This window comes from Suillus paluster, assembly GCF_016628075.1.
Source record: "Suillus paluster strain FC165 chromosome Unknown EDB91scaffold_58, whole genome shotgun sequence".
NCBI classification, from domain to species: domain Eukaryota; kingdom Fungi; phylum Basidiomycota; class Agaricomycetes; order Boletales; family Suillaceae; genus Suillus; species Suillus paluster.
In genome coordinates this window covers 178505-205568 of record NW_024537618.1, presented here as the reverse complement: position 1 = coordinate 205568, position 27064 = coordinate 178505, and the positions used below count along the sequence as shown (strand labels likewise).

At 48.8% G+C, this 27064-nt stretch overlaps 8 protein-coding genes across 8 annotated transcripts; 3 read left to right on the top strand and 5 right to left on the bottom strand.

Annotated features, from left to right (window-relative positions):
- Positions 1-117: 117 nt before the first annotated feature.
- On the bottom strand, positions 118-5041 carry EDB91DRAFT_674912 (uncharacterized protein). Its single transcript, XM_041328056.1, has 5 exons — positions 4921-5041; positions 4579-4870; positions 4098-4528; positions 2912-4048; positions 118-2863 (listed from the first exon to the last, which is right to left on the bottom strand). The coding sequence occupies exons 2-5, from the start codon at positions 4750-4752 to the stop codon at positions 208-210; spliced, it is 4398 nt and encodes a 1465-aa protein (XP_041173929.1). The 5' UTR covers positions 4753-4870; positions 4921-5041; the 3' UTR covers positions 118-207.
- Positions 5042-5843: 802 nt separating this feature from the next.
- EDB91DRAFT_1151996 (Mss4-like protein) lies at positions 5844-6801 on the top strand. Its single transcript, XM_041319452.1, has 5 exons — positions 5844-5947; positions 5994-6100; positions 6157-6267; positions 6320-6386; positions 6438-6801. Exons 1-5 carry the CDS (start codon positions 5867-5869, stop codon positions 6564-6566), a joined length of 495 nt encoding a protein of 164 aa, XP_041173928.1. The 5' UTR covers positions 5844-5866; the 3' UTR covers positions 6567-6801.
- Positions 6802-6824: 23 nt separating this feature from the next.
- On the top strand, positions 6825-10163 carry EDB91DRAFT_1151992 (P-loop containing nucleoside triphosphate hydrolase protein). Its single transcript, XM_041319451.1, has 9 exons — positions 6825-7341; positions 7397-7658; positions 7711-8181; positions 8237-8376; positions 8430-8592; positions 8650-8790; positions 8842-8997; positions 9059-9391; positions 9446-10163. The coding sequence occupies exons 1-9, from the start codon at positions 6893-6895 to the stop codon at positions 9845-9847; spliced, it is 2517 nt and encodes an 838-aa protein (XP_041173927.1). The 5' UTR covers positions 6825-6892; the 3' UTR covers positions 9848-10163.
- Positions 10164-10289: 126 nt separating this feature from the next.
- Positions 10290-16985, bottom strand: EDB91DRAFT_1226589 (putative polyketide synthase; the record flags this gene model as incomplete). Its single annotated transcript, XM_041320989.1, has 8 exons — positions 10290-10582; positions 10638-11083; positions 11133-13687; positions 13740-14965; positions 15024-15208; positions 15257-15584; positions 15640-16278; positions 16332-16985. 8 exons carry the CDS (start codon positions 16983-16985, stop codon positions 10526-10528), a joined length of 6090 nt encoding a protein of 2029 aa, XP_041173926.1. The 3' UTR covers positions 10290-10525.
- A 1753-nt stretch (positions 16986-18738) lies between these two features.
- Positions 18739-19187, top strand: EDB91DRAFT_674717 (uncharacterized protein). The gene is made up of 2 exons (XM_041328055.1): positions 18739-18843; positions 18915-19187. The coding sequence occupies exon 2, from the start codon at positions 18920-18922 to the stop codon at positions 19154-19156; it is 237 nt and encodes a 78-aa protein (XP_041173925.1). The 5' UTR covers positions 18739-18843; positions 18915-18919; the 3' UTR covers positions 19157-19187.
- A 383-nt stretch (positions 19188-19570) lies between these two features.
- EDB91DRAFT_1151983 (uncharacterized protein) lies at positions 19571-21122 on the bottom strand. Its single transcript, XM_041319450.1, has one exon. The coding sequence runs from the start codon at positions 20996-20998 to the stop codon at positions 19772-19774; it is 1227 nt and encodes a 408-aa protein (XP_041173924.1). The 5' UTR covers positions 20999-21122; the 3' UTR covers positions 19571-19771.
- Positions 21123-21646: 524 nt separating this feature from the next.
- Positions 21647-22599, bottom strand: EDB91DRAFT_1151979 (fungal hydrophobin). The gene is made up of 4 exons (XM_041319449.1): positions 22425-22599; positions 22124-22355; positions 21904-22071; positions 21647-21850 (listed from the first exon to the last, which is right to left on the bottom strand). The coding sequence occupies exons 2-4, from the start codon at positions 22226-22228 to the stop codon at positions 21803-21805; spliced, it is 321 nt and encodes a 106-aa protein (XP_041173923.1). The 5' UTR covers positions 22229-22355; positions 22425-22599; the 3' UTR covers positions 21647-21802.
- A 239-nt stretch (positions 22600-22838) lies between these two features.
- Positions 22839-26488, bottom strand: EDB91DRAFT_1084768 (uncharacterized protein; the record flags this gene model as incomplete). The annotated part of the gene is made up of 14 exons (XM_041315815.1): positions 22839-22865; positions 23103-23174; positions 23295-23334; positions 23592-23661; positions 23806-23950; positions 24323-24417; positions 24544-24615; positions 24746-24760; positions 24946-25011; positions 25333-25357; positions 25507-25584; positions 25710-25819; positions 26067-26199; positions 26471-26488. 14 exons carry the CDS (start codon positions 26486-26488, stop codon positions 22839-22841), a joined length of 966 nt encoding a protein of 321 aa, XP_041173922.1.
- Positions 26489-27064: the final 576 nt, after the last annotated feature.

The following is a 27064-nucleotide window of genomic DNA, read 5'->3' as shown; positions in this document are numbered from 1 at the left end:
GGCCTTTAGCGAAGCGCACCCACCACATCAAATCCGACTGCCCCGCACTGTTATATCTGGCGCGAAACCGGCGTGGATGAGTGAAATATGAAGAAGACGAGATCCCCTCCGTCACAGTGGGACCTGTCGCGTGATGTACAAGATATCGAATTCATGCAATCTTCAATTCCGCTGCTTTGTACCATAAAAAGATATAAAATCTCGAACTCATGCATCTTTGATTCCGTCGGTAGCTGGGACGTTCCAGAGTTGTACCGCCTTCTCTGCTGCTGCGAATCTGGCCTCCTCTTTGCTAGCCCGTCCTCGTTTCTCTGCGGTAGCCTGTACGGGCTCTCTGCCTTCTATAGCAATAGTGCAGGTGACATGACCCCTCTCTTCCTCAAATGCGGAGGTTAACTTCTTATATTCGCGTGAAGCCCATACGTTCAGCCTGCTGAGTGGATGCAAAACATCGACCTCATCCTTCAGGATGCGCTCCAGGTGTTGCATTATACCCAGATTGCGAAGAATTTCACGAACGACATCCAAATTTCCGTGAGAGTCGAGATAAACGGCGCCGATGATACTCTCGATCATGTCGCTGAAGAATTTGGGTGCTTGGAGGCGGGTGAGGGCCGCCCACGGGAACGTGGTGCCGTGAAGGAGGGCTTCATCTATTTCATCTTTCACTTTCCGGTAACGAGCGAGCGTCCCCCTTTGCTGGTCCAGAATTGCTGGGTCGGAGTAGAGGAGATATTGGTATAGAGATATCCGTTGCGTTTCTTCATCCATAGCAATACCACCGTGGGTGGGGCCAGGTAAGCTCGCGTCTTTCTCCAGCGAGCACTGGACACAAATATAAGCGAGGAAATGCTTGTTAACGACAGCAGATTTGCGGATATGCATCTGGCCAGGGCTAAATTCCTTTCCTGGGTAATGATAGAGATGGTGCGTGACGATCATATCAAGCACAGAGTCGCCCAAAAACTCCATGCGTTCATATGATACCTGAAGATCGAATTGGTAGCTTGCGTGAGTTATGGCTTCGAGGAGGAGGATTTTGTGGGTAAATGTGTATCCTAACATGAGTTCGACGTCTGTCATTTGAGTGGGGGACTCAAGGGTGTCCACGCGCGAAAGCGCTTTGTCAATGTAAACCTCGAGAGGTTGCCATCCTTGCTTGGGGCCGACACCGAGGTCAAGGAGCCGGGTACACTCAATGCCAAGATTAAACCCGCCATGAAGGTAAGCGGCTCCAATGAGGGCTTCTACCACGTCCGCAAGCATCTTTGTGGACAAGTCCTCAGCTGCTTTGCGCGTTTCTTGAGATGAGTCACCAGTGACTACGTCCTCAGGAATCTCCGCTTCTTCCTGAGTCAAGTATTGTGGTACGAACTTCCGAGGGTTAAAACGATCGCGTGCGATCCACTTGTACAGGGATAGTCTAATGGCTTCTTTTGCCAGTCGGGAGTTGGAGACCATATGGTCTTTACGCCTTGTGAGTCTTCCTTCATACCACGAGGGTTGGGTGGCAAATAGATGCATCGATACCACAAACTTCAGGACGCCATCTCCGAGAGTCTCTAATCGTTGATAGTGGACGTGATCTTGGGCTACAGGGGCGGTGACTGCCGTGATCAGAAGAGGGAAAGCAATATTATAAAGTGGGGTCCCGGTGAATAAAGTCTCTCGAAGAGACACAGCGGTTGCGGCGACGGAAATATGGCGAATGATGGAGGGTATCAAAGTGGCGTGGTCGCATTGCACTCGAGAAAGAAGGACAATGCGGGACGACTGAGGCCGGAGAAACGACCTCCTCAATGATGATTCACTAGTGGATGCTAGAGGCACCAGGAAATTTGCTCTTCGTGGCAACTCCTCCACATGAAGCAACGGGTAGGTGACCTCCAAGTCGGCTATTTTCGAATATTTGGCAGAGAAACCTTGCAGCTCTTCCTCGGATAGAAGATCATGCCTCCACCCAAGGAAGCGGTAAACCTTGCCGTAGGGAAACCCATCGCGAACCCAGGTGATGTCGGATGGGTACGAGAACGCCTCTCCGAAAGTGGCTGCGTTTGCAAAGAGCTCATCTCCGCGGGACTCTTCCCCTAGCAAGTCCCGCAGCCACCTTCGACGTGCATTCCAGACCTCTCGCTCAGGGTCTTCCTCGGCAGGTTCAAACAGATACGCAAAGTCGAGTCTGTCCCACTGCATGCTCCTTCCGTACAAACACCAGAACAGACATCGTGTAGTTTCCTGAGTAGCTTGAAGGTCACTAAGGGGGGCCACACCCTGTGCCTGCAATTCAATATTGATACGACCTTTATGAGGATGGTAGAGCACGGGTGCCTCCCCAGCAGCAAAAGATGGAAGGTCGACTTGAGTAAGCATGCGGACAGGAGCGAAACCTTGTATGATAATGCGAGTGGCTCTCCACGGCGCGTCTGCCTCTTCATCCTGCCAAGGATTCATCTGGCTACTAACGGAGGTCATACCGGATCGTTTCTCGACATCTTTGAGAAGATTCTGGACTTCTTCGTCCAGAACAAGCTCAGTGGACGGCAGGAGATGATCGTCGAGGAGATCGGCATGATAGAGAGCGAGGTAAGCCTTGAATGCGACATGCCGGTATGCGGATTTCTTTGAGGGGTATATGCGGTCAACTGTGAAGACCCGCAGTTCCGCTAGTAGCGTTCTTGGCAAAGTCACCTTGCACCCGAATGGTCCCGGATATGGAGGGGGATCGTCGCGTTGCGGAGCGTCGAAAGAGTGCCAACCTTCAGGCATGTCAGGGGGGTCGATGTCATAAACGGGAGCAGTATATCCTGAATGTGCGCAGAAATGATTAAGATGAGTGACCGCTTGTAGCGGGGTGAGCGTAGCTCTATCTATGGATGAACACGGTGGCTTCGAATACGGGCATATTGCTCACCCTGTAGACTTCACCTTGAAAACGGGCTCTTCTCCATCGGGCTCTTCTTCATCACTGGAAGCTACCGGTCTGGAAATACGGTCGGCCTGGTAAAGGGCTGTCATTTGGCGTTCCAAATTCTCGAACTCCAACACCCTAGCGTCGTCAACACCTGCCGATTCAAACATGAGAACAAAAGAGCTCCTCTTCCTGCGAGCACGACCTCTGCTCTGGGTCCAGCTCGCCATGTTTTCAGGGATATCCCACCTGATCACATTTCCACACGCCTGGATGTCAAGCCCCTCTTCCGCCACGGACGTGGCGACGATGAGATTCTTGTCTCCAGACCGGAAATCATCGAGAACGTCTGATTGGTCCTTCAGGAACGTACGAGTAATGTCAAGAAAGGTGTTGCGATAGGAGCATTGAGAGCTTCCCAGGAGGCACCCGAGTCTGAAATGAGGAGCACTGCGGGGATGGTTCCTTAGAACCTCGGCCAGTGCCAACACTTCATCACGGCGCCTGACAAAGATCAAGCCACTATAGGGCTCATTCGATGACTCTGACCATTCCTTTTCGTACTCCAATGTATCCAATAGGACGCGGACTTTGTCCGTGATCCCGGCCTCGATGTCCACAGGATCGAAAGACAGGGACGTCAGCTCAATTTGAGAGAGATATTTCATCAAGTAAGTCTTCTCCTTGGGTTGCAAGGATTCAGTGAAAGCGTCGTGAGGATTTTGTTTATCTAGTGCTCGGGATACAACGCCATCGATGTACCAGTCCGCCGCCCATGGACCAATGTCATAACATATGGCAACGGCCGCGTTCGCGAGATCGTTCATTCCACTGTGCGAGTACGTCTTCTTGTTCCGAATCGTTTTAGATAGTTTCTGGTCCAGTCGTGTATACTCCTGGCCTGGTAAAGTTTTCACTAGAGTCTGACGTAACTGTATAACGCAGGGATCCTCCTCGATGTTCATAGTGGCCAAAACGGCTCGGACTGACGACAAATTTTTAGAAGTATAGTTGCGATCCAGGTATTGCGGGGTATCGTAGCGCACGTGTCGGAATACCGGACGGTGGACATGAGTCAAGAGCTCACCCCGGTTGGTTCGAGGACTACGAATAACGCAGTCAAGGTTGTCCTCTAATGTCCTGAAAAGGGTATCAATTCTATTTATAGTCTCCAATCCGAGGACCATACCGGAAGGCTACATTAGCATTTCCGCCAAACATAGGGCTAGCGGTGAGGCCCAAGATCATGGGACGTTCCTCCCTAGTCGGCTCGCTGGACTCACTGACTGCAGGGAGGCGCGAAGGGAGGGTAAAGTAGAAACCTCGCATGATGCAACTCATAGGGTGATTTCGATCCGCATGATGAGCCTCATCGAAGACTAAGAGCCCGATGTCCAGCCCCATATGAACGTAGCCGTGGCTAAGTGCGTCAAGGAGGACCTGCGGAGTAGATACTATAACACGATTATTTTCCAGTACTCGTTTCCACAAGGAAATGTCGGTCCATTGCTTTGGCTCAAGCGCCCCGTGAATTAGGCCAACAGGGACCTGCATGCTATCCTTGATCACGCGGTGCTGCTGCTCGCATAGAGCCACAGTAGGCGCCAAAAACCATGACACCTAGGAACATCTGTGAAATAGAACCTTGGGACTGCACGACGTGAACGTACCTTTTGAGAGCCGCGTTCTATTTCATATCTCATCCTTAGAATCGCAATCAAAGTCTTGCCAGAACCGGTATCCTGAGCGATGATGATATTTTCTTTGAGACTGGCGCTCAGCATTTCTTGCTGATAATCACGAGTTTTTGGCATCGAATCGACAGTGACGGTGGGTTCTGCCATGCTATTGCTCTCGACAAGAGTTGAGGTAATCGGCAGGATGGGTTAGATGTGCCAGTAGAAAGACGAGATGTGAAAGAAGGGCAGGGCTAAGCCGATTGTGTTCATAGTGCAGCACCTGCTTCACGCCTTATCGATTATCTGTCATCCAAGCACAAAAGGGAAACTGACCGAAGGAACCCCGGCAGATGATCTTCCAGTTACTTTAGGCAACCAGATCACGATCTTCCTCCTTGGGCTATTAACCCGCACGAGCGCTAGGAGCCAGCATCTAGTATCTGACAAAATCTTCACGAGACTCAGGCTGAAAGGAACCAGGGACTCGAGGCATGTTGAGAGAATAAGAATAAGAACTTTCTGCCAGCAGCGGCAGTGGAGCACGCGGCCTTTGAGTTGAAGGAACGACTGTGTTGAAAGTTCTTCTTTCAAGGTCTGACTACGGGAGACTAAGCAGCGTGCCTTTGCTTTTCTTTCCCCCCACGTACAAACTAGTTCAGACTGTCTAGACTCTGGAGAAAATGATTATATTCGAGTTCTATCAGGTTCTATAGCGAAATGTACATGAATTGAGAGAAGGTCATCAAGACCACCCGAGAAGCACCTATACGATAAGACAGTCAGCGATCGGAGCCACTGGAACAGATTGGAAGAGAGAAAAGGTCAAGGTCTCAGAAAGAAATATGTCGAGGTCATATCCCACTTGTCAAGCAGGTCGTATTCATTAAAATCAGTATATTTTTAAAGATCATGGACGATATGGATGTGCGCAATACGAAGGATAAAGGAATGTAAGACTCACATTGGGTAGGATCATAAAGGATGTGGATAGATTCAGATGTCCCAGAGAAAATCGACATGCCACGGCCACAAAATGGCGCCGAGACACTTCCTATAGTGGGTTTGTTCTCGAAGGTAAACAAAGACTCGTAGAGTCCATGGCACTGTGTCGACAGTGGAAAATTCTGAAACGACCAGCGTGGCAAGCCTTCTTAGGGAATCATAAAAAATTTACAGGGATTATATAGAGTAGATTTAAGCGGAGATTTAAACTTTAAATTTAGGTCAGGTCACGAGTAAATGTCACTTTAGGGGCAAGCTTGACTTTCACTTGAACACTATGCCTATCACACTTGAAGGGAGCTGCCACTGTGGTACTGTGCGATTTACAGTGGAAAGCAGCACCCCAGTCCCATACCAAGTGAGCATTATCTCATCTTTAGCGTCTTTCGTGACAGTGGATAAAGTTATGTGTATGTTCCATCTGCCGCAAAGCAGGTGGTGTTGGCGGCTCAATCAACCTCGGTGCACATTCCAAAACATTGAATATCACCAAAGGTAAAGAACAGATCGGGTGCGTAGTTCAGTCAGCAAAACTTCCCGTGGATCCTTGTTGAGACTGAGAATAAGAGTGTATAAAGCTGTGATGGATAGGGATACTCAAAAAGAACACATTGTCTCCTCTAAGCGCAATTTTTGCACAAAGTACTCTTCTATGCTCTGGCTTTATGACGAGAAATGGTGAGCGATTCAGTGATATTTGTGATTGATTGTACAACTATATCGCACGAAGGCCAGAGCTCTTGCATCCATTTGCATCAGTCATCGACTCCCCAGAACTAGAGGCACCGGATGAGCTTGTAAGTTTCTGTAGCAACTTGATCGCGGTTACTGACAAGTAGATTTAAAAGGTTGTTGTTAAAACGAACTCAAAGCCTAACTATGTGCGTCTTCCAGAAGGTAGGAAGAAGGTCTACAAGAACTACGGCAGTGATTCTATCGAGAGCTGGCACAAGAAGCACGGCAGGTACGGGGAGTGAAATGCTGGTCTGAAGTATGAAAGAGTGGAATTCTACAAGGCGTCTGTTGATGTTGATAAGCATGTCAGGAACGCTCGACATTGGGTAGGGGACGATCGATGAAGCTTGTTGGACGGTTGTATGATCAAGTATTCGCTATAAGTATTCTGCAGTAATGAGACAGATATGCAAAGTCACGTGGTAAGGCGCGTCCTAGCTGGCACGTGACCATACGCGTTTCCTTGTGTTCCCAGGGTTGAATGTACTTACTTTCTACAACGCCGATCTGCAAGTAAATACTCGCGCCTTGATTGACAGCACCTACGACCTCAAGATATACGCCAACGATGGCTTCGACACCAGCACCCAGCAAGCTCACCCGATCTGTACCCTTCACGCCCAAACGTCCGCTTTCCTCCGCATCTAGCAGTGAACTTCCCTCTGCAATAAAGACTAGCGTTCTTGGTTCGACGGCAAAGAAATTTAAGGCAACATTGTCTTCGGAGTCCCGACTGCGGACTACCGTCGCGACCAAGTCTTCTCTTACAGCGGTGCCTGCAACACCAGCAAAGAAGTCATTCGAAGGAGCTCGCCCTCGCACACCTGGAACACCTAGGAGTCAGACCCCAACATCCCACATAAACACGAGTGATATGGATGTTAGTCGGATCGATCCAGAAGATGTCCTGGTCGATTACCAGACGGTTGAGCCCGGTGATGTTTCCGCAGACATCGATGACAGCGCCATCCCTGGGCCTAACTACGGAAAGGAGGACAAGGTCCTTGTATCTATCAGGTCCTTTAAATTCTGACCCATTCTTGGCACATACTGAGGCTATTAAAATATATAGAATTCGCCCTACCACCTCAGCAGTGTCCGCACACCCCGCATGGGATCATAGTACTCAACGTACTATCAAGCTTTTCCCTCAATACGCCAAGTCAACTGCCACTACACCACCAGAGTTTCATTTTGACGAAGTCCTTACTGGTTCTGAGAATAGGCCAGTGTACAATGCTGTTGCTCGCAGCCATGTCTGCGCAGCCATGGACGGCTATAACTCTGTTATCTTCGCTTATGGCCAAACTGCCAGCGGGAAAACATTTACTCTTGTGAGACGCGGATTTGCACAAATATCTCGAATTTCGCTTATTATTTGTTCAGTCCGGAAACGAAGATCAACCAGGTATAATACCGCGCGCAATGAAGGACGTGTTTGCTTACATCCGCCGCACACCCACTCGCGAATATCTTCTTCGGTGCTCTTATCTCGAAATTTACAATGAAACGATATATGATCTGCTTGCACCACCATCAATGTCTGCTGCTCAGCCCGTTCAAATTCAAGGCTCGGGTATTCTAGTGCCACTCCGAGAAGAAGTTGTGACAAGCCTGAAGAGCGTCAAGGAAGTCCTTGAACGCGGAGAAAGGAACAGAAGGACGGCTAGCACAGATTGGAACGAACGGAGTAGTCGAAGCCACAGCGTGTTCCGACTTGTAGTGGAGAGTAGAGAGAGGGGAGAAGGAAGGAGCGAAACACCAAATGGCCGTCAAACTCCCGGCTTGCGACCACCGACTCCTGGTGGTACTCGACTACAGACCATTGGAGGAAGAAGCGTTCAGACTTCGGTGCTGGTGGGCTTCATTTCGATTTTCAGTCTCCGAGGGGTTACTGAATATTCTCTTCTAGAGCCTAATCGATCTTGCTGGTTCCGAAAAAGCCACCTCTGATAAAGAGAGAACTAGGGAAGGGAAGTACATCAACACTAGCTTGTTGACACTCGGAAGCGTCATTGGCACCCTTGCAGACAATGCTGCAAAGAATAAAAAGTCAGAGGCGTCGTCCTATGCTATGCTTGAGATACTAAAACTACCTTTCTCAGTGATCACGTACCTTATCGTAACTCCAAGCTCACACGACTGCTTCAGCCTTCGTTGTCAGGAGATGCTCGTATATCAGTCATATGTACCATTAATCCTGATGCGAATGCTGTGGCAGAAAGCACGAGTACACTCTTGTTCGCCCAGAGGATTAAACGAGTGCAGGTTCGCCAGGTCATTCTTATCTATTATTTCTAGGATGCTGATCCATTGCATTTCTAGCTTAGTGCGAAGAAGAAAGAGATCGTCGACACTGATGCCCTGATAGAACGATACAGGAAGGAGATTGAGGACCTCAAGACGAAGCTTTCAGAACGACAAGCAGAAGCACCCCCGCGAAATCGCAGGCTCTCAGCACGCGAGGTAATGCCCCCTCCTGCTGCGTAATTCTCAACAGACTGATTTTCGTCGCAGCAAATCGATGAATCAAAAGCGATGAAGGACCTCAACTCTCGAATCCAACAACTCACTAAGCTCATTCTAACATCTCAAACGGTGGATGAAAGCAAAGGAGATGAATCTCGTCCCGCCAGCCCATCCAAAGTTGATTTCGATATGTCACCATACCAGGTTTGTACCCTCGGTACTGTTAGACCGTTCTATCTAGTTAAACCTTGTCGATTCATGGCAGCTTCAACAAGAACTTCTCGCGACTCGCCTTCAACTCGAGTCACAGTCGTCTCAAATACTGTCGCTAGAAGCTGCCCTCCTGGCTCGCCCAGAACTCCCACCAGATGCTTCTGAAACTGAGAAAGACAAGCTCATTGCTGAGCAAGCGAAGACCATACGTGAGCTTGAAATCGTAGTGTGTGGATATGAGGACAATCTAGGGGAGCCCTTGAGAGCCGTTAGAGAAGACGTTGAGAAGGAGTGGGTCGCCAAACTGGAGGAAGAAATGAAGAAGCGAGAGGACAAGGAGGCCTGGGCAGCTGAGCTTGTCAGGCAGTTGGAGAAGGAGAAGAAGGTTAGCTCATGCGTGTTTATGTGCTTTCTTGATGGTGCTAATGAGAGAACACAGTCAAGGATAAAGCTTGAGGAGGAACGTCGTGCTCTTGCAGCCTTTGTTAGCAAATTCGATTCGCTAGGCCTTGGCTTAAGTAGCAGCGCACTGCCCTCGAAACTCAAGCCCCCAAAACCGATGCCGGGAGGTGCATCAGCAGCATTCGCTGAGCGTCAACAGAGCCGAGCCGCGAACATGGCTCCTGCAATCATCGAAGATGCAGAGTGCTCTCCCGTTCGCGTTGATTTTAGCAATATGAAGGCGCAACCAAGTCTTCTGGATCAGATGCCCGAGGAGGAGTGGTGTTTCATGGACGACATGAGTTTCGAGATGGAGTCTGTGAGACATAAGTCCGGATTGAAGAGGTCGGAGAGTCCAGACAAGGCTATTTTGTCGAGCAAAGAGAACATACCATTGTAAACTCGACATTTTCGAGGTACGCTGGCAGTAACTTCGAAATGTTCATCTTCTCCCGGATCACTTGTACATCTCACCTTGTTTTAATGCGTCTTCATGTTTGTTTTTGTATCACTGTTAAACCATAATTATATTTGAGCATCATTTTGGATGAGGATGAATCGCAGTTCTCCCTTCTGTATCTGACGTATGGGATTCTGAATCAGAGTCTTTTCTATACAGTATTTTACTACGATCTATGGACAATATATCACATTATTTAAGGGGGCGCCCGCTAAGCTTCTCGAGGAAGAAGAAGCTGGCATTGGTTGTTGTCTGCGAAAGCGTGATAGGATATAAGCCTATAAGCCTATGCGCTCACTGTATAATTACGTCCCGCGGGGTGTACAATTATGCAGCAAAGTTATCTGGCCCATTGCAATCTGGGGTCTGAATATTTATATCAGATCGCGTCAAAACCGAATTGCATTGATAGACGGAAGACCGAAATCGCAGTTGCGTGACACGTCGACTGGGTATATGGATGCAAAAACACGAGCAACGAGAACGGAACGAGATGCAAGCATGAAGGTCTTGGTCCGGAAAGAGAGAAAAAAAGAGCTATGCACAAACAATATCTGCGGTGGGTATGAAGCAAGCATTGACATCAAAGGGAGTGAAATAAAAAATGCGGGGTATCCTTTATAGCCTTTCCACATAATGACACGCATCCGCGAGCTGCTGAGATGTTTGCTCAACCTATATAATAATTGTGCGTTAGTTGATTTCGCCTCCTGACATATCGAGCTCTTACATTATCGGGATCAAAAGGTCTGAAATGATCGCCTGGAATTGACCAAGTTTTAACAGCGGACTGTGTGAGGGCCTCCCAATCGTCGACGACAACATCTTCGTTCTCACGATATCGCAGCCAGTCTGGGACGTCACTCAAACTCGGAGGAGCAAACCCCTCAGACGAGCGAAGGAGAACTACCGGAACCTTGAACTTTTCTTCGCAGGATGGGTGGTAGACGGAAAGGAGTCGCGAGCTTTCTCTGAATTGTTTCTCGACAAGACCTACGGTCCTCGAATCACATCCTCGGGAGTGCGACTTCATGATGTGTTCTATCACAGAAGACGACAGTGGCACGTGTTTTCCAGGACAAGGAGAGTCGATGAGAATAATGCCACGGACATGTCTGCCATGTTGAGCGAGCCTCCTAGCGGTTTCGAAGGCCACCACGCCACCAAATGACCACCCTATCTTGCACCGTTAATAATGTCCTACTGAGCAATAGTGACTGCTTACCGCCAATGATGATCTGATCTGATGTTGCGCCCAAAATGACGTTGGCGTAGGATTCTGCCATCTGTTCAACAGTCTCCCACGTTCCACCAGTAATCAGACGGGGATTAGCGAGAGCGAAGACATCACGATGTAAAGGCATCAGACGATCATAATGACTGGTCAATCCGCTGCCATCGTGAATAAGAAGTAGCGGGACAGCGGTCGCGTCCTTGTTGAACTGGAGTTGTGACAGGCGAGCATTAAAAGACGCGGGTCGTAGTGTTTCTGTCGACGTACGGGATCGTTCCAAGAACTTCTGGGGGGAAGTGGAATTATCAAGAAAAGCGTTCAAGGATGCGATTGTGGAACAAGAAGTGAATGTGTTGTGGGGAAGGTCAACATTGAGCTCGGTTTTCAGGGCGTGTAGAGCGTCGATTGAACTGAGGGAGTCAAGGCCCAGAGATTTGAAGTCGGAGTGATCTTGTATATCTGGAGTCGGAAGGCCAAGTACCTGCGCAATAATATCTCTGATGCGGATGCATCTTTCATCCTCAGACACTAAGGTTTCTGGTGAAGACGGCCTGCTGCAGCGGGCCGAACTACCAGAGTTACTTATCTGCGTGCCACAGTGCCGATCTGTGCTTTGTGTACTAGACCGCGAGCGTCCAAAGATAATACTCTCGGGGGATGTCGGTGAGATGATAGCATTTGAATCGGTTCGCCTTCGTGTTTTAGCAAGGGAAGGGTCTGCTGCGCTTGATAACCCTCGAGCAAGACTGCTCAGGCGTACACGCTTGAATTGAATCCCTTTCATAAGCGCAACAACACGGTGGGGCTCTTGTTCTTGGACCGCATAAGCGTCGGTGAGAACGATGTTGTCAAAAGACATCCACGTCCCGCGACAATGAATAGTGTATGATTGTTCTTGGTCGATAAACTCGGAGAGCATCTTGAATGACTCGACATCGCTGCAGATATAAGCATCACTGATATCGCCTTGCATATTTGCCAGGAATCCAGCGGTGTGGAGGAGGGTGTCGGTGAAAATAGGGTGAGCAGCGAAGGAAGATCCTAGGTCATCTGAGGGAAGCTTGATTTGCGCTACACAATCCATTCCATCCGCGCTGACAGTCAGAGACTGGATCGTCCGATACCTCTCAGAGTATTCAACAACACGAGGGAAGACCACGTCATACGCCGTTCGAGTGGAAAAGCTCTCTGCCTGACCTTCCTTCCGCAAACCAACCTCCGAAGCACTAAGTCTGGTTACGAGACGGAACTCATCGCCAAGAGTAGCAGCAGTTTCCCTGATAGATTGAAAGCGTATTTCTCCGCGGACGTGAACCGATTCCTCTAGAGAAGATTGCAGTCGAGATGTTATATTGAAGAAACCAGTACCGTCTTCATGAATGGTGACATGGGTACGGATAACGCGATTCACTTGAGGACGGTAAACAAGCGGCTTCGCAAAATGAACCCCTCGGAGGACAGCCATACTGTTCCCGAAATCGAAGCCCAGATAGCGCTGTGAAAGATCTGCGCCTGAAAGAGCTTGTTCAAGATAGACCGATGCCGGGCATAGGCAGTGCCCTGCTACCTTGTGCCCTTGGATATACGGAGCCAGAACGTCGATAGGAGTATCAAAACTGGCCGAGTTGCCATTCTCGCGAGATGGGTATTGCACCCACACCTGCAGCATGGTATAGTCGGATATCAGATTGGATTGCGCCCTGCTTTGTGGTGGTGAAGGAGAGTGAATGGAAGGCTCCCTGTACTGTACCCAGAACTTGTGACTCTCGAGTGGATATGGTGGCAAACCAGTGCAGGTCGCCGGGGATAGCTCTGAAAAGACGTTACGCCAGTTCAAAGGAGCGCTGGTTCTATAGAGCTGAGATAGACTGGCGGTAAGAGTAGACCGCGTGTTATCGTGCTTGCTCAACGACGGCAATACCGCCGCTTCGCTGGGAGCAGCTGAACAATCTTGTATCATTGACACGCATGAGGCTTGGGGTCCCATCTCGATCCAAGCCTCTACCTGCGAGAGAGAAGGGTGCTTACACAAGGCCTCAACAGTTGAAGCGAAAAGGACAGGCAGACGGCAATGCGAAGAGAAATAGGTTGCATCGAAGGCCGAAGTATCACCTGTGTGAACAAGTCGGCCAAGAACGGTAGAACCAACTGACACCTTGGGGGAAGACAAGGATACAGTGCGCGCTAATCGGGTGAGATCATCCAGAACTGGGTCCATGGCTTGACTGTGATATCCATAAGGAACGTCGAGGAGACGGGCCTTGCATCCTGTAGCCGCCAACTCCCCGCTCAGAGCGTGCAACTGAGAAAGTGGACCAGAAACAACACAAGTGCAATCACTGTTGACGCAAGCGATGGAGATATCCGAATACGACGCGGTCTTCAGGATGGTTTTGGTGTCTTGCTCCCCGAGCCTGATAGCCAACATGCCTGTTACACCCAAAGCACAACTACGCCATGTGAGGCGAGCACGTGATGCGACCAAAAATAAGGCCGCCTCGAGCGAGAGCACATCGGCGATGACTAAAGCAGCGTATTCACCGAGGCTAGTAGATGTCTGTTAGTCATCTACAAATCGTATATCAAAATAAGTCTTACCTGTGCCCAATGACTGTGGAAGGCGTCAAACCCCAATGCATCCATAATGTCGCCAACGAGAACTCTAGCGCCAACGTAGCAGTTTGAGACGCTTCGAATTCTTCCATTTCATTCAACCCACTATTCGTGGCGTCTCCCATGATGCTGGGAAGGATGCCCACAAAGCCTTTCGACACAAGGTATCGGTGACATCTGTCAACGCAACGCTGGAAGACTGTAGACGTCGAGTAGAGGAGCTTCCCCATGCCACGATAATAGCTGCCTTGTCCGGAGAAGACAAAAACTACTTGACCGAAACTTCGCTCGGAATGAGACATCTCAGCGCTTCCAAGAGCCTGAACGAGTTGCTCCTTGCTGCCTGCGTCAACAGAAATTCGAAAAGGGTATATCTGCCTTCTCGCTGTGGCAGTATATGCGATGTCACCCAGGGGAATCAAGCGATTTCGGGCATCGCGAAGCCATTGGATGTAGCGAAGGCGGAGATTTTCGAGAACCTCGGGAGATTTTGCAGAGATGCCAAAGACGTAAGACGTAGCAATTGCTGAAGCTTTCGCATGCTTCGGATATTCTTCCACTATGAGCGCTCCATTTGAACCTGATGCTCCGAAGTTGTTAAGCAGTGCCATACGGGGCGACGATCCGCGCACCCACGGCGAGGGAAGCGTGTCGATGATAGTGTTATCATGGGCTAGCGGTGCGATGCGCTGGTTCAATGTTTTTAAGGAAATCTGAGCAGGAATCGTGTCGTGTCGGAACATGAGTAGAATTTTTGCAAGACCAGCAGCACCAGAAGCAGATTCCAAATGACCGATGTTGGCTTTAATCGAAGTGACATGAAGGGGGTTTCCGCTATCGCGAGTACGGCAAAGGACGGCGCGGATACTCTCGAGCTCGGCACAATCCCCAGCCTGGGTGCCAGTGCCGTGCGCTTCCACGACACTGACGCGCGACGCATCCACACCGGAGTTTTGTAGGAGCCTCTTCAGTAAAGCGACCTGGGTAGGTACATGCGGGTGGGTGATTGAATGCGCCAGCCCGCTCTGATTGACATCAACGCCGCGGATAACACCGAGGATGTCGTCGCTCTCTGCAACCGCATCTGAAAGACGTTTGAGAACAAAGAGAGAGCATCCCTCTGCCCGAGAATAGCCGTCAGCTGATGCATCGAAGGATTTGCACTGGCCGGACGGGCTAAGGAAATGACCATGATCGAGGCCGATAAACATCTGCCAGGGGTGCCATTAGCCTGAAGGATGGATATCGGAAGCCGAAAGTCTCACTTACATTTGGACTCGAGATGATGTTGACTCCGCCTGCAATTGCAGCATTGCAGTCCCGATTCATAAGTCCGCGGCATGCTTGATGGATTGCGACGATAGACGATGAACAAGCAGTATCAATAGCCACCGAAGGGCCGCCAAACTGCATTGCGTACGATATGCGGCCGCTGAGAAAAGATTTCAGCGTCCCTGAACATTTGTCAGAATGAGTTACACATCGAGAAGAAGGCTGCATACCCGTGCTGTAATGCACGTCAATATCCTCCCGTAAATTGTCTGCATAATCGTGGGTAGCAGTGCCGATAAAACAACCAAAAGTATCACGCTGGAAAGAAGGCGTGGCGTCTGGGACGTAACCAGCATTTTCAAGGGCGTCATGAGCAGTGTGCAGGAGAATTCTTTGTTGTGGATCCATGCTTCTTGCTTCTCTAGGCGATACCTTGAAGAATTTGTAGTCGAACTCGTCAGGACAATCCAAGAAATTTCCGGTATGAGCCTTCATCGTCCGGCTGCTTGTGCCATTAGAAAATGTGTACTGCGCCAATTGGAAACGGTCCGCAGGAATCTCAACAGGCAAATTTTATCGCGTGAAAACATCATAGAACGCAAAAAAAACACACCTCGGAAACGGTATTAATTCCTCGCTCAAGAATTTCCCAAAGGTCGTTCGCGGTTTTTGCACCAGGCATGCGGAGTGCCATCCCGACGATTGCTATCGGCTCTTGTTTTGGGTTGTATCCCGTCGTACCATCAGGATTGCCGCAGACGGTCACGTCCGTACAAATAATTTTGGCGGCTGAGAGTGATTTCTCCAGCGTTCGAAGGAGACCAGAGCTAGGGCCGAAGTTCAATACCTGTATGGGAGCATCGGACGGTGCCGAACTACCAAGTCCCTGTACCACAGACATCCAGTCTACAGGAGACACGATTATCATGTCAAGGACAGCGTCCACAAGAGAGGAGTGTCCGGAACCCGGCAGCAAATGCTTCCCAGAGATTGTGGAAAAGACGGGATATTTGAGGTCGGAAAACTCAGGAAAGCGAATCGAATGTCTCCCAACATCAGCCAAGACCTGGGCGTGGACACTGCGGAGGGTGCGTGCGTGATACAAAGCGTTCACCGTTGTCGGATGGATGGTGCAAGACTTGGAAGTTGAGATCAAGGATGAGAAGAGCTGCAGGATATCTGGACGACCAGAAACAGTGACGTGCTGATTATCTATAACAGCGGTCAGGTGAAGGGAAGAATTGCAATCGTTCTTATGAGTCTTGTCAGCTTTTCCTGCGCGTCACTGGTGCAACCGCCTCTCACCTTGATTTCAAAATCGGAAATGAAGTCCAGGACATCGGATACACTCAACCCGAGACAAACGACAGTCCAAGGCAGTGCTATTTCAGTAAAAACCAAAGCAGATTGTAGCTCCTTGTTTCTGTGCTGCGTAGATCGCACTCCGACCCAAAATGCTAGGCGAAATGCCTCCACTGCATTCGACATGAACGAGAGCACACTATTGGAAGCTCCTACCACGCATGCCGTGACGATCCCAGAGGAGAAGCCGATCGCCCCAAGAAGGTGATCGCCATTGCTTCTCAGTATCTCTGCGAAGGTACCACGTCCGGGAGATTCCGTTGAGCCTGAGAAGTACGCGAGGTATCGCAGAGCTTGTACGAGGAAGAGCGAGACGCTAGAAATGATAGGATTGTGCTCGTAAACACTCGAAAATGACAGAAGCGAGGTGGCTTCCTGGAAATCGACCAGGGAAATGCGGGATTCGTCGAGCTCGTTTCCTGATAACTTCGACACCTCTGCATGGAAAGCCTCGTGGCATGAAGTCAAAAGCAAATGACCAGAGGGTGAGCGAATATCACGGAGAGCCTGCTGAAGAGCCAGGGCTAGAGCGCCAGATGAGGACCCTTGGCCAGAAAACAAAGGTACGACCCTGGGCCGCGAAGTATGGCTTTCCATCTGCGTAGAACTGAGGGGTTGCAATAACTTTCGTAACAAACGCGTCATTAAAACAGGAGCGTAGGCAGACTGAAGCCATGTACCTTGGACGGTGTAGCAAGAGTGCTCGGATGTGAGAAATGCACTCTGTCAACGTTGCTGCCCTATTAAACACAAGCGAATATCGGGTATGATTGCTGGGGTTCAAAATAGAGAGCTGCGTCCAAGTTTAAGTGGGAAAGTAGGTCGGTCGATCGAGGAGATAGCTGTTATAGCTTGACGGTCACCTGTACCGGGTCACATTACACGAAGGGGAAAGGCACTAACTTGTGATGACTTCCGTGGTCACTTCCATTCCTTGTGACAGAACCACTGGAATGATAATGAACACGACCTATTCCGAAGATGCGTTACATAATTACTCGAAAACGCCGTACTACTTGTCTTCAATTCAGTATGTCAATTCTTTATCACCAGAAGAGCATTCGTTGGGCCTTCATCGCCATGACGTCAGGCGACTACACTTGAAAAAGTATGGTTTTGACTGTAAAAACAACCGGCGACTTGTACGTGCTAACAATTGCTTTGCTGGAAGAAACCGCTGGAAGGCTAGAAGGGGCGGGTCTGCATCAAACGTTGGATGAAGGACAAATGTAATATTCCGGTGACTAGATTAGGATGTCAGAGAATGACCGATTATAGATGCAAGAAGGATCGACAGTTTCTGCCATGGGTCGTATCTCTTATCTGGTTCCTGAAGAAGCCAGAAGCCGCCGCTTTCCTGTACCTCAGGACGCAGTATCAGCTTGATGTTGTCTGGATAATCTTAACAAACTCTTTGAAGAACCTTGAAAGGCTAGAGGTTTGGAGCTTTGACCGACTGTATGTGATGGCAGCGTGGGTCAATCACAATTGGGAATTTTTATATAGTTACTCCACTCACCTAGATCAGCTGCGAACGTGATGGTCCCTGAAGGTGGACGCCAAATTCGATGAACTGGAAGGCGCTTTTGATGTCCGTACCTGGACAAATATCACAAGGATGGGTTTTCTGCTTTTGAATAGCCCCTACTGATAATGACGTGCTTTCAAGGGAAAGAGTAAGTATATAGGACGTGGAATGCGCAACTGACAAAAGGTATCGGCGGCAATAATGAAACCGTTGTGGTGAAGGTGAGAATTCAGACGAAACAGAAGATCCTTCACTGGATGAAGACAGACTTCGGTCAAACTTAGAGATTATAATCAGCTTCCTGTGAAGACTTACGAACGTCGAAATTGACCCGACGGGATCGAAGGACCAGGCGAGGAAGCAGTGGAGGGAAGTGGCTACGAAAAGCTACTAAAGTAGCATCTGCTGGGAGACGATCATACCACAAAGCAGAACGCTGCAGTCAATTTAAATTCATTATGAGCTAGAGCCTGGTATGCGGCCGGTTTTCCAAAGGGAAGTACTTCGCTGGCTAGGTCGATGAGGGTCGAAGTCAAGCTCAAGATGGCGTGGGAACAGCTGCAACTTCAACTTGTCGAACTATTATTTCGCGCCCATCGCGCTCAAACAGACACTTGACAAGCTCTTGCCGACGACGGTGTTCAAAGTTTGCATTCCCGCCAACCAAGCACAGTCCTTGCTGCATGCAAAAAATTGCTGGCTCCAAAACTAGGCTTCCTTTGCCAATCTGGACTGGAAGAATTAGATGCGGCGTGACCGTCGGATATGCATCAAACTTCGAATTTGCTATCAACATTAATAGTCACCCTTTCACTGAATCGGAGTTCTTTTTGATCAGGTCCCTTCCCCCTGTACCCCCTCCGATCTAGTAAACGGTTCGAGTGGTCTCTGCTGTCCAGATACCTACATCCAAATCCCAAAATTCAGGTGCAGGATGTTTTTGACACCTTGATCATCGAAACGGCTCATTTGTTCTTATCATATCTTGCATTCGAAAGACCGTATGTGGAATGCGCACATGTTTTTCAGCAATTGCATCTACGGGCTTGCCTGGACTGAATGCGGGAGTTTTCAGGTGACAATTTGTACGCCAGGGCTAGGAACCCTAATCTCGGACATCCACGTCTTAGTTTTTCGACCAGAAGGAGATAACTACCAAGCAGTTGCGGAGGCATATTTCGCCGGTGCAATTTCTAGCCTAGTAGCTGGAGTCTGGAGACACTGGATGAGGGCGAGATGAAACAACCGATTTGAGTGAATCCGTGTGATACGGCCAAAGTGCCTTGAATTTTCAAATGTGCCTCACGAAACCTTCCCACCGCCAGGCCCAAGCACTTGTGGATTCCTATAATGATACGAATTCTTGGTTCCTCGGAGTGATTCTTTTACCACCTCAAACTTGTTGAAGGAGCTTCCACTTCCACGGTAACGAATCTTCTTTGCAATTATAATCACCAGTGTGGACCGGTCACTCTTACGTTCATCACATCATCGCCGTCATAGCCCGGATTCTTCTTAGCAGCTGATTCCGGCTCCGCGGAAGCTAGCGCCCATTATTTTTGCCTTCTGATCTGGCCGTCCGCGATATTAATATTACATCTTCATCTGAGTCTCCCATTCGGGAGTTTGGTCTTATTTGCCACAAGCTTTAGAATTCAACATGAACAAACAATATCGTGAAATGCACAACTTGAAGTACACAATTAGGCTAGGCATATAATAGACAGTTACACTAATAAGTAATCCAAACATTATCAGCGGAGATAAAAGATCGCAAAAGACTTGAGTGGAACATCGAAGCTACGCTCTACACACTAAACGCAGCCGGTGCAAACATGGCATCCCCGCTTGCCCGTCATCGACTGGCCTTTCTAATCCGACGCAGATCTGCGAGTTCACTGAGGAGTCTCGCGCGCTCGTTCAGAAGTGCAACCGTGCGTTCTGTGGGAGAACAATAATCTGCCTTCCGCGTTTGTGCTGATGATGGCAGCGATGGCAAGCGGGAAGGGCCAGCCCCAAGGATAGAGAAGTTGTCAACCCACGTCCGTGCCGAAGGCGCGCTAGCAGGCATGCGCACTGACGTTGTCGGCATGCGTGGAGTAGAATTCCCGCTTGTCACGGGAAAAAGACCAGAACTCCGCCGTTGACTCTTGGCCTTGACAGGCGTGCTTGCATTAAGCTTGTTCGCTGCGAATGTTTTGATTTCAAGTTCAGAATCAACAGCGCCGATCCAGCCTTTCAGACGGACAGGCTGAGGTGTAGGAGTCGGAGGCTGCTCGTCTGAGGAGGTCGATTGGGTAGAGTGGTCGGGGTCTAATTCTTCCATCGATTCATCAACATTGGACGCATAAGAAGCGTCATGCTCGAGGAAATATGATGGGTCCTCGAGCTCGTGAATACATTGAGGGTGGTGATTTATACTAGTGTCGTGGAGTGGCTGCGTCTCTGTGCGATCTGAGAGTTCAGAATCTGCCATGCTCGTGTCAGACTCGGTATGTGGTACGTTGTGCATGGATAGGTCGGTCTGCGCGCTCATGGTAGTGGTGGACCGCGTGGAGGGAGAAGCAACGCGTGGGTGACGCGGGACGTCTGTGATGTGCGACAGCTCTACATTGTAGGAAGATTCTGGATGCAACAGCATCGAAGCTGTAAGATCTACCTCGCCCTCGCTATCATCACCGACCAACGCCTCGATAATGCCTCGTTTCCTCCCCAGCCAACAAAGCAGCTCACCAACGAAAACAGTTTCTTCCCAGCATCCATCCGCCAGTCTCCGGGGATCAAGGTCCGCGAGGCCGATGTCCTCATCTGATGGAAGGACATCGCACTCGAGTACGCCAAGGAAAACCTTCATCGCTTCTACTTTTGCAAGAGATGAGCGAGAGGCACGGATTGGAGCTGGGATAGGGAGGCGGGACTCGAGTATGGACTCTAAAATTGCAAGGAGTAAAGAAGGCGCCAGGTCCGTTGGGGAAGTGAGCCTGAATGGGAGAGATAGGCCAGCGAGGAGGGCATTTAAAGTTGGCACGAGGGTTGGTGGAGAAAATGTTTGCGAGAACTCTGCAAAGGAAAGTTCAGACATTCGAGTTAAGCCAACTGCAGGGTGAGTGACTAGGACTACTCTCCGCCAGCTGACGAGTAGTTGGCTAGCTGGTGTAAATTGTTTGTCAAAAAGCTTATGAGTGGTCGGATCATGGTTGAGTTGAATTTCCTTGTATAACCAATATTTCAAGACCGCCAACTTTCATTTCAGCATATACTTACACTAAGCTGCCAACAACGAAACACCGAGGCCTTCACCCAACTGAAGAATGTGAGGTATTTGCATGTGTACACTGCAGTGCAGGAATCAGGATTACTGATCAGAGTTTAGTTACTCCCGACTTTGTCTCCTCTACTTAAGACTGGCCTGGGCCGGGGATTGCGCCTATGGTTTATATTATACGAGTTCAGGCACCTGGTGCTCGTGGATTTCACTGTTCGCTGTTCACTTGGTTGTATGTAGTATTTCAGTCGAGTTTGGAAAGGCTAAAACCGCATATCATATCGACATTCGACCTATAGAAGGTTACAACTAAGGGTCGTGCATGTTTTGGACACTTGCATTGATGTCTTGTCCAATGTCAATTATTGGCTTTGCACGCTACACATTTAGCAGGCGCGACACTGGCGGCGACAACGTCAGTCTTGAAGAGCCTGTGCCCAATGATGCTCTTTTGATCACGAGGAAAAGGAAACAACAGTGAGTTCCATTGGCAGACAGGTTGGTATCATGATACTTTTACTGATAAGTGCACAACAAGGAGCGTGATGATCGAAGAATAATGTTCAAAGTATGATATACTGTCCCACATAGCACCTACATCCTCACGCCATAATCCCTCGTTCAGGCGTTAACACCGACGGGAGTACAGCCAAGACTGACGACACCATTCTGGAGAGGGTATGTTGGCGGAATCCTACAACCGTGGAAGATTTGGTACTTACGTATTTGTTGTCCGAGCAGCAAAGTGGCTGCTGGTTAGCGGAACAGCCAGTGCCAGTGCCGACGACGCTAATGGGAGAGCACGTGAGTCCCACAGTGGCGTTCACCACTGCAGCAACGTCGACGAGGCCGGCCTCGGTGAAGGCATTTTTAGCGGCACCTGAAGTATACTATGCCTTCAATTAGGACTTCGTTTCTGGCCTTCAAAAATCCTGAACTCACGCTGGTACTGTTGTTACAGCATTGGATCTCACCAGTGTCACACTGGCTGCTCTGAGCGACAGCAAAGAGGGCAAATGGAAGGAGTGCGAGGACACTGGCAAACATTTTAGGCGATAGAAGCTGGCTGAGAATGATGCTTGGGGGCAGAGAGGGGAGAGGATGGGTTGCTTTCACCTTTTTACATTGCTTTTATGCCCTTTCTGCTTTACGGTATTCTATGAGAATTCCAAAGGTGAAATTTTCATCCTCGCCTCCGAATCGTAAACACTGATCAGTCGATTTCGATTTTATTTAATCCCAGTGAACACGCTAGCACTGAAAAGGACTGCTTTTGGGTTAGACCTTCTGGACTGTAAATTATTATGTCGCTGCTCTTCCTCACTTACGACGTCTTCCATTTCGTTCTTCCGAATAGGCTACCCTTGAAGAACACCACTATCATTATTCAGAGAGTCGGCCCAACCCCCATGGCATGCCAATCGACACTGGGCATACAAGTAAGAAGTATCACCCCCGGGAATATGGCTAACGATCACAACAATAAACATTTGGATCACCTTGTCATGCTGTATGTTGCTCGAAACACATGTAATTTTATTCACGATGAAGTGCTTGTCGTGCATGGACTCGTACAGCGAAGATGTATCATCGTGTAGTACGTTGCCTGCTGTGCTACTTCTATTGACTCTAATTGAAGTTCAGTGAACATTGGTTTTCAGCCACGGGGACCACGTTCTATGTCCTGAATAATGGTTGATGTCACTTGATCAGTCATTTTCAGAACCTGGTCCCCGCTGTGTCAAGCATCGCCCACTGGCATATCGTGTTAGTCTCGTGTCAAACCCCACCCATGCTTCACTGATAGGCTACGTCGAAGGAGCGGAACCAAAACGAAAACGCTGAAAGCCAAACTATAAGGCCCGAGACTTGCCCTACACACTGCATTCCAAACCTTCTGGGCCGGAATGTGACTACTTACTTCAGGAAGATCGTGACGATCTTCCAATTCAACAATACACCACAGCTGCTGCTCGGCAAGTGAAGTTGATAACTTTAAAACACTAAAGTCTTCATTAATTGAAAGATTTAAGGTATTTAAATGCAGTTGCAGGAATCAGGATTGACGTTTATTAGGTGCTCCAGATTGTGTCTCTAAAACTCAATCACGTACGCATGCTGCACGTAGTACCGAATACTTCATTGCAAATATTCTACATATGCATTTCCCGAAAGTGATATGAGGTGCGCGCACGTTTCTGATTCTTAGCATCCTCGCAGTTGATGTCCTACTCCAATAGCTTTGATCATCACCGATGGTTGATTGAATTTGTGTAAGTAATTTGGTCTGTGGCCACAATGTCTCACACAAGCATTCAAGTTGGAGGGTTGTGTATGCACGGTCTTTTCGATCGTGAGAAAGGGAAAGTTACATTGGTAGACAGATAGGTATCATGGTATATGTACTGACGAGTGCGCAGCAAGGAACGCAGCAACACAAGAATGATGTTCAACGTATGGTACACTGTCCCACAGAGCACCTGCATCCCCACGCCATAATCCTCATTCAAGCGTTGAGATTGATAGGAGTGCAGCCAAGACTGACGAGACCATTCTGGGGAGGGTACGTTGGTTGGATCCTAAAATTATGGAAGATTTAGCACTCATGTAGCTGGTGTCCTCACAGCAAAGTGGCTCCTGGTTAACTTCACAGCCACCGGAAGTGCCGACGACAGTAACCCCAGAGCATTCGAAACCCACGACAGCGTCCACCGCTGCAGCAACGTCGACGAGTCCTAACAGCTCGAGGTCCAGCTGAGCGTCCGCATACTACAAGTTTTTAATAAGGACATCGTTTCAGGCCTTGCGAAATTCTGAACTCAACAACGACACCACTTCAGTGACTTGATACTCAACGTTCCTTTGTCCATCTTCGACTGTGGCAATTATTCGAAGACCACCAGTTCCGCTCGAGACTTTTCTAGATCCTGGTGGCGATCAGGCTAATGGCGCTGCTCTTCCGCACATCCTGATCCAGGTCACCGGTCATTGTTCTGAGCTGCCTGTGATCGCACTACATGCAGCCTATTGGCCCATTGAAAGCTCGCTCTTGTCTCGCTCGTGACTCTTCTGGTCGGCATTTGTACTAATGACACTGGTGGCGTCCCCAAAAACAAATCATGATATTATTGGGAGCTGGACGGCGCGGTCATCTCCGGAACTTGCGATTGCAACGGAGGGAGCAGACAACATGCCGGGTGCGGTAACTTTCTCGCTGTGTCCGTTTTGATTGAAGCCTACATATCCAGAAGTATCAGTGTACACGATGACATGGAATAACAGCCTCTTTGCAACTTCCTGCCACAAAGGGACTGATTGACGAGGGTAAGTGCCAATCGTGCCAGTGGATATTTGTCACTGACAGTAGCTTCGATCTCGATCAGTTATGGGCAGTGGCATCCCTACAAACATGGCATATGTTGCCCAATCTTTTACTAGGACAAGCCAGAAAAGTGAAACAGACAGTATCATATATATATATATACCCTGCTGGCCGTATCTCTCGCTCTGTAGAACGTACCGGTAATGTAGCTCACACTATTGTAAAATTTTGTCACTACCCACCATCCCTATCTTTAGCTATAGGTGTGTGTCATCAAATCACAAAAATCCAGTGACATAATATGTTCCATTTTGTGCTCTCTAATAGTGCCTCTTTGTATGATCGATACGCATTTCTCAATAGACCTGCTCGTCCTTTCTTTGTGTTTCCATCAGTCATGTGTTCCTGTGCCTAGCAATGTTGGTCCTTCTCCGCTCCGTACACGGGCCAGCCAGTTCTGCAGACGCGGCAGATTCGATCATATCTGGCGGATCTGTCGTCCCGCTTTCTATACAACAAATATAATCAGATCATTTTTGGTGGTCATGTAGAAAAATAACTTTCTTCTACCTGAGGGGGGGCGCGGTGGCGTGCAACATGATAACGCAACAGATTTTCCAATACACGTCAGTGTAAGTCGTCGGTTTTCTCGAACCCTTTACCAATGAGCATGTGCGACTTGAACGAAACAACTGCTTCTCGTTGACACTTTTGACCCGGGCTTCACCAATTCTGAATATTAGTATGTCCCGAGTGTGTGAGATGACTTTATAACGTCAATAGCTTACGAGTCAAACTTTCGGTTTGAAGGCGTCGATATTGAACGCACGGTGCGCTTTATCGTAGAGTTCCTGCTGTGTGAAGCCTCGCCCATGTCGCGTTAGTCTTGTGTTAAACCCCACCCATGCGTCGTGAATGCCACGTAATAAATGCAGTGTGTTTGTGAATCAGATATCCTCGTATTGCATCATGTTGAAATATGCTATTAGTATCAATGACTAACTTCGCACACAAGAAACGCGGTCCGCTTTGGCCGCATGCATTTGAACAGTGTAGCTTCTTGCTTGAGAAGCCCTTGCACCTGCCAAGCACCGTCATACCTGACAGCAGAGGAGCGTAAAGTAGAAGTCAAGACTACTGTACAGCAATGTAAACATCCGTCATTATCATTAGGATGAATGAAATCAAAACCGAGAGGACACAGACCATCAATTGTTCCATAGAGGTAAGATTTGATGCCCATACAACAGGGTACAAATAGAGCTGGGGATGCCCGGGAAGGCGAGATGGCAGTTTATCATGCAGCCATATGGAACCTATTGAATGCATCATGCGCATCAGCTATGACGCATTTTCGAGCGCATCACATCAGCTACGCCCAATCTGCAAGACTGGTGTCAGACTCGGCATGTGGCGCATTGTGCATGGATATATCACTCTGCGTGCTGATGGTGGCAGTGGACTGCGTGGGTGGGGCGGGACGTCTGTGATGTGCGAGTGACAATTTTATATTTTAGGAAGGTTTTAGATGTAACAGTGTCGATGCTGTGAAGTCCATCTCACCCTCGCTGCCATCACCTCTTGAAAAAGAAGGAACGACTGTCTTCCGTTGTTCAAGGTCTGGCTTGGGGAGACTAGCCATCACCGGCCGGTGCCTCGGTGCTGCCTTGTGTCTTCCTAGTATCCATCCGTCAGTCTGCATGGGCCGTGGGAGTCGAGACCGATGTCCTCGTCTGCTGGAAGGAAATCGCATTCGAGTATGTCAGAGAAACCGACATTGCTTCTACATTCGCAAGAGATGAGCGAAAGGCGCAGATGCAAGCTGGGATAGGGTTGGAATATTTGAGAGAACTCCAGAATCTGTAAAGGAAAGTTCTTGAAACAGTTATTGCGAATAGACCTGCATGCACGTACTAAGTCAGTTATATTTCCTATATTGATATTTCCATAAGTAAGTTGCTACTTACCAAGTTATTACAAGTCATGGGTGGTCGACCGCTCCGGAGTATGAATTCTTTTTATATACTCAGTCCGAGACTGTTCCACTTGAAGCCAACTTGTTCAACATACACCACAGCTGTTACTCAACTAGTGAAGTTGGGGACTTTAAAACACGTCTTCATTAACTGAAATATTTAAGGTATTTCCATGCATGAAGCAGCTGCAGGAATCACAATTGACTTGAGTTCAAGTATCAGGTACTTCCGGCTCTGTCGCTCAGTGGATCGTGCACGTTACACGTACGGCGTACGTGTACTTGGCAGTACTCTGCGTATCATAAAAGCAGACATGCATCTAACTTCCACCTTCCGAAAGTCACATCATGCGAGTGCGCACACATTTCTGATTCTTGGCATCCTCGCAATTCATGTCCGATTCTAACAGCTTTGATCACCACATGGTTGATTGAATTTGTGTATCAGTAGTTGCGGCTGTGGCCACAATGTCTGGCTACAAGCATCCAAGTTAGAAGCCTGTGTACACACGCTCTTTTCGGTCATGAGGTAAGAGAACAGCGATAAGTTACATTGGTAAACAGATAGGTATCATGGTACTTTTAC